At 43.4% G+C, this 11,606-nt stretch overlaps 1 protein-coding gene across 1 annotated transcript in view; it reads left to right on the top strand.

The window, feature by feature from the left end:
- Positions 1-374: 374 nt before the first annotated feature.
- The window catches only part of ARHGEF33 (Rho guanine nucleotide exchange factor 33), a 34,821-nt gene continuing 23,589 nt past the window's right edge, over positions 375-11,606 (top strand). The window contains exons 1-3 of the mRNA XM_030558136.1: positions 375-765; positions 4,496-4,545; positions 10,740-10,904. Coding sequence (XP_030413996.1) covers positions 744-765; positions 4,496-4,545; positions 10,740-10,904 — 237 coding nt within the window. The 5' untranslated portion in view covers positions 375-743. The remainder of the gene's footprint in view (positions 766-4,495; positions 4,546-10,739; positions 10,905-11,606) is intronic.

Genomic DNA, 11,606 nt, shown 5'->3' with positions numbered 1-11,606 from the left:
GTGTGAGAGCTGGAAAGGTAGTCATGCTCTTTGGGCCTGATTTTCAGGGGTGCTGCATACCAACACCACCCAGTAATCTCAAGGAGAGCTCCAGGTGCCCATCGCCTCTGAAAGTCAGGGGGACTGGACAGCATTAAGCAGCGGTGAGACCAGTCAAACCCTGCACAATGAGCATCTCTTGAGTGAATAACTTGGCCCATAGTCAGGCTTATGAAGTGTTCAGCAGACGAATGGCAGTAGAATGCGGAGAGGGGCATATGCTTTAATCAATGCATTTCTGTAAGTGCTCAACAAATGCTTAAAACCAGGTTGTTTTGCCTCAGAGTTTAACAAGCCATGAGGCCTCTCTCCTTGGGTAGGCAAGAGTCTAAAGGGGAAAGCAGATGGAAACCTACCCACCCACCTCTTCTTTGCCAGCACCTGGTCCTGGGAACGTGGGGTTTATGAAAGACTAAAGGAAGAGGGGTTTTGTGCTGTCACCACATCTCTGTAGTCCCTCCTGGGACATCTGAGTTCAACTTGTTCTCTGTCCTTCAGTGTTTGTTCTGAGTATCTGCCTCAAGATCTAGCACAATAACCCCCTTATACTTTTTCTGAAAACAGGGCTTGGCTCATCCGACTCCTCATTGAACTCACATGCTAGTTATTCCAAAGCATGGGATGTTTTCAGTGCACAGTAAAAGCCCTCTGAAGTGAGGCCAGAGCCAGAACTCCCTAGGGAGGACGAGCAGCATTGCACAGCCATGGATTCAAACAAACAAGAAGGTAAAGTACACTCTTTGATAGAGGTGAACTAAAACAGAAAGCCTTCTCCAGCAAGAGAAATCACCCCTTTGGAAAACACAACCCAGCTCTGTAAGAGTCCCCTTCTGGAAAAAGAGTTTCAAAAGCTCGCAGCACTGCTCTGATGCTGCTCCTTCTGTAGTCAGTGGTAAATCTACAGCTGACTTCAGACCAATGCTGAGGCCCAGATCCCTCAGAGGTATTTAGCCACCTAATTTCCATGTATTTCAATAGGAGTTAGGAACCTAAATACCTTTGAGGATTCGGGCCTGAGTGCTTTGGAAAATCCCACTCATTTCATTTAGAAACCAAAAATGTTTTACTCTAATCTGTGAAAAAAAGGAACAGGCGGGTAGGAGGTAAAACTATTCTATTACTTTGCCAAATTATTGAAAAGTAAACACTAATAACCAATGTAGGACATATTTTAAAAAGTATTTCCATACAGAAATTAGGAGTTCAAAGGAGACCTCATCGGTCACATTCTTTGTATTGCCAATATTTTCACTTTGAAAATCTGACAATGAATTGTGAGTTACTCACCTGGGGAAAAGCTGATTTTATGAATGAAAGCACTTTAGATCACATAGATCTTGGGCCCCAGTTCTACAGGATGCTTAAATACACGCCTAACTTTAAGCACTGGCTGCTTAAAATAAAGCATGTACTTAAGGCCCTTGCAGAATTAGGGCCTCATTCATTCATTCCTTATACCTACCAATATGCTGTTAAAACCCTGTGGGGATGGGGTGAATGGAAACGAACAACAGTGTGTTTTGGAAAAGTTGGGGTTAGATCATACAGTTCTTTCACTTGCAAGACTCCTGTATATTTCAGTTCTGTGCAGAGATACACGCAAGGGTAGGTCCTTACTCCATAACTTTGGAATTTAGAAGAGAACCCATTTAAACTGTTTGTTTTTAGTTTATTTATTTGAGAGACATTGTATTTGGAGTCAAAACCAATGCTAAAGCAGGACTACAGCATCATGGCCTACAGGGACATCCTGCTGTTGGAGGTGACGTCTTTCCCAAGAGACATAAGGTCTTGAGCCCTTGACGATCTCCAGTCAATTTTTACAAGAGGGTTGATGTTAACTTCAATGTTCTGTGACCAAATTCTAATTTATGCCCCAATCCTGCAATTGCTTCAGTATATACTTAGCTTTATACATATGGGTAGTCCCTTGAAGTCAACAGGACTTCTCTTGTACGTCCAGGTAAGCACATGCTTAAGTGGTTGCAGGTTCAGGACTTCAGCTTTCACTGGCTTGCCTGAACTCTTCTTGCAGCTTCGTTTGGATACAGTGTTCTTTATTTTCCATCCTAAACTGTTGTGTGATGATGCTGTGCGCTGTGGAGGAGCTGCCACTCGCCACTTCAGAGGTGGCTGCATTTCTGTGCTGGTGAAGTAACTGCTGAAGCTAAAGGCTTCGGATCTTTTAGGGTGACAGGTAGAAAAAGCATTAGAAAAAGCTAAAGTATTTAAGTAAATATTGATTCAGCTGTGGTATCAGTGTGTAAGTTTGAGCAGTGGACAAGAGCCAGGCTTTGGTCCTACAGTCTCTGACCTTTCTCAGAAAGGGTCAAATTCCGATGGTGCAAAAGGATTTCAGAGGAAGGGCATAAATGAGAGCGGAATACATTTGTATTTTCTCCTCCAGATTCTGGACTGTATCTCCACAGGTAAATTAAATTAAGCAGATGAACAATGGGGTTAATTTTTTAAATTAGTTTTACTAAATTAGGCCTGTGCACTCAGTCCCAGCTGAAATGGAAATTTACTCCAGGAAGCCTTCAATTCGTTGATATCCCCCACAGACTGCTGAGATTCATTTGGTGTCACAGCAGAAAATGAGAAGGTAGTCCAACAATCTAACTTTCCCCAGCTCTGTCCCTATGTTCTGGACCCGATGCGTGCGGCGAATTTCCAGTGGTAAGTGGGGATTTCAGCTGGATAGCCTAAAGAGGAGCTCTGCTCTGAACAATGCAATGGTTTGGGGGAGGGTGTCCGGAGCCCTTCCCTGTATGCCCCTGCCCAGGAGCAGGCTACAGAATCTGATGTAGAGTCAGCACTTAATAGAAGTGATCCTGATCCACACCCACTGAAGCCAATGGAAAGACCCCCACTGACTTTGGGTTCAACAAATATTGAATAATGGGCTCTTCACTCTAGCTGACAAAGGTATAAGAAGATCCAATGTCTGGAAGTTGAAAGTAGATACATTCAGACTGGAACTACAGCATAAATTTTTTTTACAGTGAGGGTAACTAACCTTTGGAACAATTTACCAGGGACTGTGGTGGGTAACTGGCAATTTTACAAGGTGTAACAGATACAAGTAAGCTATGTCTGCTCAACGTGTCACTCTGTCCCCCTCTAGGAGTGGCTAGGCCAGCAGGAAACTGATGAGCCTGCTACAGGCTTGGCTGACAGAGGTGTTTTTTAGCTCAGGTAGCAGAGGCTCATGCATTAAGAGCAAGAGGTCCCACGTTTGATCCCAAATTATTTGTAATATTTCTCTGATAAGTCTACTTTCAAAGTCACGCCCCCGATCAGAGTGGATTCTGGCAGGCCAAAGTACTTGTCCCATAATATCTTGGCTACAGAGGGTAGCACATTGGGGAACGCTTGTGCATATCAAGTGAAATGATCTATTACCACTAATATGTTAGTGTTCCCTTTGTTCTCAGGTTCTAAGGACAGAAAATCAATACACACAAGATTCATGGGTCCCATGCTATGGATGTTAACTAACTGGGCAGATGGTTTGGGTGCCATCTTCTGAGATAAACTTCTGGCACAAATCTTATAATATTCCTCTCCATCCCTTGCTAATGTGGGCAAATAATCCCTGCTTCTTACCATTCAAGTGTCCAAAATGCCTTCCTTCATCATGCAAGGCCTTCAGTGGAAAAATCATTTTTCGGCAGAAATGAGACACTTTTTGAAAAAAATCATTTAAACCAAAACCCAATTTTCCATCAAAGAACAGTGTCAATGAAAAATTTTCAACCAGCCCTAGAGTAAATCACCTAGGCATCTAAGTCACTTTTGAAAATGGGATTTATGTTTCTAAATCACAAGTGTTTTTGAAAATTTTAAACCCTGTCACATAATACAAGAGCAAGGGGGAATTCAATTAAACTGAAACCAGCACATTTGAAGCTAATAAAAAGAAATACTTTTTAAAAAAACCCACAACACAATTAATCTGTGGAACTCATTGCCACAAAACATAACAAAAGCCAAGAGCTAGGAAGGATGCTAAAGAAGGATTGAAAAATTTATATGGATAATGGGAACACAGATAGGATTTAGAAAAAAAAAACTTTAGGAAGGATCTAAACCATAATGCTTCAGGGCATACACCAGCTACTAACTGATGGTGGTTAGGAAGGTTCTCTTAGTGGGCAGGAGTCATAATTGTGTACTAGGGGTTTCCTGCAGCTTCATATGAAGTATCCAGACCTGGCTATTGTGAGAGACTGGATACTGTACTAAATGGACCTCTGGTCTTATCCAGTCTGGCCATTCCCATGTTATAACAGCAGCTGATTTTGCAAACTGTGTGGTCTCCACATCTCCCAGGACAGGACTAAGTCCTGAAAAGAGATTTGCATCTGCAGAGGATGGCACAGCACTCTGCTCCAGTTATTTATAGCAATCATAATAAGTCATTTTAATTGACTGCAGTTCTTTATTCCCACAGGAGAAACTGAAAATGTGCCAGTGAGTAACCCTGCAACACAGATTTCTCAGGTAAAGACAAGCAATATGCCCTGAATAATTCCAAGTTTAAAGAATGAAAGAACAGATTAGTAGTCTTTACAACCAAAATTCATACAAAGGAAAAATAAAGGCAGATGTGCACATTGCATGGACACATGTTATGAACTGGCCGTTCTTCTGAAAGGTGCTTTCATCTGACCTCTTTGCTCACAGCCAGTTGCAAATTAGATGATTGATTTGTGATCTTAGCCAAGTAATTAGATGTCACCATCCCATCATTTGGGTGCCCACACTTGAGTGCAAAACGGGAGACAGCTGCTGAACACTCAAGCACATTGCTTCAGTAAGTGGGTTGCTCCTTCCCTTCCTGAGCTGCACTCTGTGCTCCTTGTCTATGGCCAAAGATCTGGGTCCGTGTTAATCATTTAGTATAAAGTTCCCAGCTCTATCATGTAACTTTCTTCAAATTGCAGTGAGGCCTCATTTTAACTGCAGTTTAAAATAAAAAACATGTACAGGTTGTGGGGAATAGTTTTAAAATGCAGACTACTTATAGTATAGTTTCAACACTTCCATCCCCCACGGTTGCTCTTACCCCACCACTTTCCCCCTCTTTGCCACTACTATCCTTCCCTCCCTGTGCTGCTAGTAACAGTTCTAGGGCCAGAGCCTCAGCTTTTGTAAAGCAGCATAGCCCCACTGATTTCAAGTCCTGGAAGTCAACAGAGTTACACTGATTTACACCAGCTGAGGATTTGGTGTATAACTCTAGGACCAGAAGGGGTACTAATCTCTGCCAGTAGAGACACCGTCATCAATAGATGTAAGACTCAATAAATGTAAGCTAGTCCATGATAGGACAAGGCATCGGGCCGTTCCAGTGGGGATAAGTGGGAAAATTAACTGAAATTGCCCAGATGCTTAGGATTTGTGGAAAGTCCTGGCTGTAATATTTCTGTGAAATTACAATTTGCATACGGGCTCATTAACGAGATGAGAACCATGCGCTGAGTAATGAGTCATTTATTTATAACTTCAGACAACAGCATAAGAGGGTAGGACACACAATGATGTTTGGCTGAGGCCTGGTGAGGCAACTAAAATAATAATAAATAATAGTAATTAATAATTATGTAGTTGGGAGAAGGCCTAGTTTCTTGTATGAATTGTTTCCAAAGAGTATAGTTAATAATACCCTGTGTGGTACACAGTGCTGTTGCAGCCATGTTGGCCCCAGGATATTAGAGAGGCAAGGTAATCTCTTTTATTGGACCACCGTCTGTCGGTGAGAGAGAGAAGCTTTCGAACGAAACAGAGCTCTTCTTCAGGTCTGGGAAACTAACTCAAGGTGTCACTGATAAATACAAGATTTGAACAGATTACTTATGAAAAACAAACACACATTTCAAGGGACCATTCCAGGTGATGTGACCCATTAACACCCCTCCAGTCAGTGGGAGGAAAGGAAAGCAGGGGGAAAGCAGTTCATGATTTTTAGTGTCTAGCAAAGTTACGAATTTAAACTCCCAGGCTCATCTTTTGAAAGTGTTCTGCGAGTTTCTTTTGAGGACGAGGACAGATAGATCAGATATAGATTGATGGTGTTGTGAAAAGTGTTTACCCACAGGTGATATGGTGTTTTTGTCTTTTATCTTTTTCCTATGAGTTCATTGGAGAGCCTAGTGATGGTCTGGTTTCCCACACATAGTTACTATCGGGACATTTAGTGATAGATATGTGTAGGACCCATGGATCTTGAAAGGTATCTTGTGGGGGGTGTTGATCATCACAGCAGTGGAGATATGTCTGCAGGTTTTGCATCTGCTGTTCTGGCAAGGTCTGGTGCTGCTTTGAGTTGGTGTGTCCTGGTCTGTGGGGAGCTTGCTTCTGATGACGACCTTGGAGAAGTTGGGGGGTTGTTTGAAGGCCAGAAGAGGTGGTTCAGGAAAGTTTTTTTCAGGATGGGGTCCCCATCGAGTATGTGTTGTAGCTGTTTGATGCTATCCCATATGGGTTGCAGTATGGGGTGGACGTGACAACTAATGGTTTGCAGACAGAGTGGGTTTTATTTCTGTATTGAAACAGGTTTTCTCGGGGTATTTGGGTGGCCTGTTCCATAATGTTATCTACTTCTCTGGTGGAGTGTCCTTGTTTGGAGCAGGCAATTCTGAGTGTGTTAAGATGTGTATCCTGGATTTTCTCCTCAGAGCATATTCTGTAGTATCTCAGTGCCTGGCTGTAGATAACAGATTTCTTGGTGTGTTTGAGGTGGTTACTAGATCTACGAAGTAGATGTGGTGATCTGTGGGCTTCTTGTATACAGTTGCCTGTAGGAGTTCCATTGTTGAAGTTCTTCATGGTGTCCAGGAAGTGGATGCTGGTGTGGGAGTTTTCCAGAGAGAGTTTAATAGAAGCATGGTGATTGTTGAAGTTGTGGTGGAAATCCATTAGGGAGCTGAAGTCATCTGTCCAGATGATGAAAATGTCATCAATGTATCTCAGGTATATCATTGATTTCATGGTGCATTTGTCCAGAAATTCTTCAAGGTGCCACGAAGAGGCTGAGATATTGGGAAGCCATCATAGTACCCTTGGCTGTTTCCATGGTTTGGACAAAGCGTTTGTTGTTGAATGTAAAATTGTTATGGGTGAGGATGAAATGGATGTGTGTGTCAATGTGTTTGGGGTGGAGATCTGAGGGTTGTCCACCATCTTGTAAATATTTGAGGCAGGCAGCTATGCTGTCTTTGTGAGGGATGTTGATGTATAGGAAGGTGACATCCCTGGTGACAAGAAGGGTGTTCTGAGGGAGGTAGTTGATGTTGCAAAGCTTGTTGAGAAAGTACGTTGTGTCCTGGAGGAAGCTTTGTGTGAGGACTGGTTTGAGGACAGCGTCTATGAGTCCCGATCTTGCTTCAATAAGAGTGCTGTGGCCAGATATAATGGGTCTGCTTGGGTTCCCTTGTTTATCTGGAGAAGGATTTGATATCATCCTTAAATTGGGTAAACTGTGGTGTGGGGTTGTCTTTGAGTTTGTTATAGTAGGTGCTGTTGGAGAGTTGTCGGTTGGCCCCTATTAATGTATTCATCACGATTGAGGCAGACAAAGGGGGCACTACTGTAATCCTGTGGAAATTCCTATTTCATTCTGCTTTTTTCCCCTTCCCAAATAACTCTGGAAGTGCATGTCCAGGGATTGAATAGAGATGATGGATGGAATTAACGGTAGATTTGGAACAGACGCTGTCCGGGGGTACCTAGGGTTGTGATGCACTCACTGGCCCTTAGCATAAGGAAGACTTATCTGTGCTTGCTGTGAAACAGCTCCCAGAAACCACCAATCTCTGGCAACACAAGCTCTGCCCTCCAGGCCTCGTCAGTTCTCGGTCTCTGTGTACCAGTAGCAATAGGCACACACCAACCCGAGTCCTTGGAGTGTTCCCTGCAGCATCCAGCCCCTTATCCCCTGGATACCCTTAGAACTACCAGGCCTCCTGTTCCCAGTTTGAAGGATTCAGCTCAAGACAAGCACTTTGCTTAGCACCACAGCACTCAGATCTATGGAGAGAGAAAAGAATAAGAAGTTTCTTATCAAAGGATGGCAACTTCCTGTAGAGGATTTAAAGACGTATCCCATATTGCATTTCTCATTAGGTCACACATTTTATAGGCACTCATTATGACTCATTCCAGCACTGAGATTTCTAAATTTCAACCTGTACACCTCAGGGGTAATTTGAAACCTTTGCAAGACAGCTTTTTAAAATTCAGGATATATCAAAGCTTCTCCAGTCAGCATTTCATTAAACACATGTAAAGCTTTACCCAGGAGTTGTGCAATCAGTATGAGGACTGGCCTGTCCTCTGGAACTGTATGTAGTTCACTTAGCCTTTCAAAAGTGATTAGGTGTTCTTCAGTACAGTCTGTTTCCTTGCATGCAGGGCACGACTTACCCAGCTGGGTGTTCCTTGGATGGAGGCAGTAGCTGGGGATGGTGGAATCTGCCCCGCCTGTCCCTTATGCTCCAGGCCGGCAGTCTTTCCTTTTCTTGGGCTTCCATCTCTTTCAGCTTCGTGCTGCTACCTTTCTGCCCCCCTTTCCTTGGCTCTCATCTCTGCTTCCCATTTTCTGCTCATATTTGGTGCCCACATTCGTTGTCTTTCTGCTCATTCTCAGCCCGACCAGCTCCCACTTGGTAGTTGCTTCACTGTCACTCACGTTTACGCTTTACTTTTGTTCTATTTTCCTTTTCTGAAATAAACAGAAAACAATAAAGCTGTAACCTTTCTTTTGACTGTTCCCACCCACCCACCACACCTGAGAATCACTTAAAAGCGTTATGCTGGTGATTGAAATACAAACCTCAGTTAAAATAACAAGCTTTGTACAAATCCTTCTTTGACTACATCACTATCACATTCTGGGGTGCAATCCTGATCAGTGAGGGGTTGTGTCACCACCTGCCCTGTAACCCTGGGTGTCTCACAATGCTTTGCTGTTGTAGCTCCCAGTCTGGGCCACTCACAAACAGCCTGCCACCACGTAGGCTACACCTTGAGTGTCTGTGTATAACCATTGCCCTGGTCCAGCAGCCTGTCAGCAACACACTAGTCAGACTCTGGCTTCCACCAGCCTTGGTTATTATTGGAGGGTGACCCCAAAAATGTGTGTTCTGCACTGTCAAGCCCTCTCCTGGACAGTTCAGATATTAAAGTTAAGTTACTCCTATACAATAAGCAACAGTTTGCTAGTTAAACTGGAGTTACCAAACAGTTCAGTTTAAACACATTACTGGATTGGTTTAGATTAAAAAAAAAACAAAAACAAGTTTATTAACAAAATAAGATGGTTTTAAGTGAATTCAAATATAAGCGATGAAGTTAGAAGTGGTTACCAGCAACTAAAAGCTAAAACACACGTCTAAAACTTAATCTAGCAAGTTTTGGTTCAAGGCTTTTGCTCAAGATGGCCTTTCTCACCTACAGTCTTCCAGCAAGATGGTGACTGACTCTCCTTGGTCAGGCTCTCTCCCAGAGGCCCAAAGGTGCTGGTGCTTGTGTCTTCTCAGGTGAAAGAACTTGGGGTTCTCTGCCCTTCTCTCATAGTCCAGTGAACCGTTGAAATGGATTCTTCTGAAGATTAGCCTTCAAAGCAACGTTTATGCAAACAGTAAAGGAAGCGACAAGGAGTCTGGTGATGAAAAAGGATCCATGTTATTTCTTCTCACCTGGGTTTGCTGAAATGCAAATTTGCTTTGTCCCCTGCCATTTCCTCCCTCTGTCGTCTCGAGGACCCTATTTACTACTTTTATGGAAACTAAAGTAGACACACATTCCTTTGTTTGGAACAGGCCTCCTTAACAGACGTTGCCTAGGCAGGGCTGTGTGGTTTTGAACATGTGCTAATATCATACAGGTGGATTTCATAACTTTATATATAATGTTGCTACAGACATTTCACCAATATATTATTGACCAGAGTTATTAGTTTTCAGATGATACTTCACAAGGCATATTTTGTACAAAGATTATTACAATGGTATGTAGGGTGTGAATTCAGGGGTGCTTTCGGTCACACTCTCCCAATGGAGCCAGGAACTGTAGGTACTACTGCAATACAAACCACAATCAGCGTGTGTGCCAGGAGCTCCCCCTGATGTAGGACAGGTGCTCCCCACTTCTCCTACAGAGGGAGAAGGCATGACTGACCCTCGAGGAGCAAGGGAAACTCTCCATTTTAGAAATCAGCGTTAAGCCTGCCTGAGGAGAGTTGGTGCCTTGTGATCTGAGGAGGGTCTTGCTCAAGAATGGTTTAATTTGTTGACTGCTAACTTTTGACTGTTTTGTTATGCAAATATGTTAGGGGCCATTTACTGTCCTTAATATCCAGGCCATCTTCCCCCTTAGACTAGCTTTTCCCTCCTTTCAGAGGTGAACAGACTGTAGTTTGAGAAGGAATTGAACCTGAGAACTTCTGGCTCTAAAGGAATTAGCTGCTACTGCCTGAGCTAAAAACGATTTAGGTCAATTAGCCAAGCCAAGTAACAGGCTCATCAACCCCTGTGGCCTGGGCACCCTTAGATGAGGATAGAGCACCGCAATGAGTTGGTTACATAAGCCCTTGTGTCCTCATGCCAAATTGAGGATCTGATGAACTTAAGGGACACTGCTATGAACAGCATGTTCGGAGGGCTTGGATTCACATTGTTTCTGGTTCCTTTTAGTTGCAGGCACTGGCCTCTGAACTAAAAACTGGTTTCACTGAAGCAATGCAGGAACTTTCAAGAATTCAGCATGGAGAGTATGCTCTGGAGGAGAAGGTTAAGAGCTGCCATTGCACAATGGAAGAGAAAGTGTCAGAGATGAAGAATTCGCTGAACTCTTTCAAGGTAGGAGCTATTCCCACCTGCTACGTTCCTCAGACACCTGTTACATTCAGTGCATGCTCACAGAGGTCTCTGATAAAAACAAGTGTCCTTGCTAGAAGACTGCAGTGTAACATGACTTTAATTCTTAGAATTGAGAACAACAAAACAAGAACCCCAAAACAGAGAGAGACTAAGCAGGCTGCTCCCTACCACAGAGAGGACAACTCAACCCACTTTGGCTATCTGGCTGCAGACTGATTGTTGCTAGGCTCAGATTTCACACAGCCCTACAAAGTCCCCTAGGCTGCAAGCAAGACTAGAAAAACCCCTTGTCATTTAAAATGCAAGCCTACAATTTTAACCAGTTTTTAAATATGCCACAACACCCTCCCCTGTTCTGAACAGCATAGAAGAGCACCCAGCTACAGGCCAAGCCCAGAAATGAGTTAAACTAAAACAGAGAAAATGAACTATTTGGAACCCATATTCTGGGTGAGGCTACTTATCACATTGGATTAATGAACTGGCTGGACTCAACTGTAGAGACCCAGAGCCAGTCTCGTCATATCATAAGTCACAAGTGAAAATGAGTCTTGATAACGTGTATACATATGTCCCTCATCACAGAACTACTACACAGCCAGTGCCTGAGAGCAGGGGTTTTGTAGGTCGTCGCTGAAGGGCATTGCTACAGAGCAGGGGTTCTCAAACTGGGGGTCGGTA

Source organism: Gopherus evgoodei, chromosome 3 (assembly GCF_007399415.2).
Source record: "Gopherus evgoodei ecotype Sinaloan lineage chromosome 3, rGopEvg1_v1.p, whole genome shotgun sequence".
Taxonomy (NCBI): Eukaryota; Metazoa; Chordata; order Testudines; family Testudinidae; genus Gopherus; species Gopherus evgoodei.
This window is presented reverse-complemented; position numbering and strand designations above follow the sequence as displayed.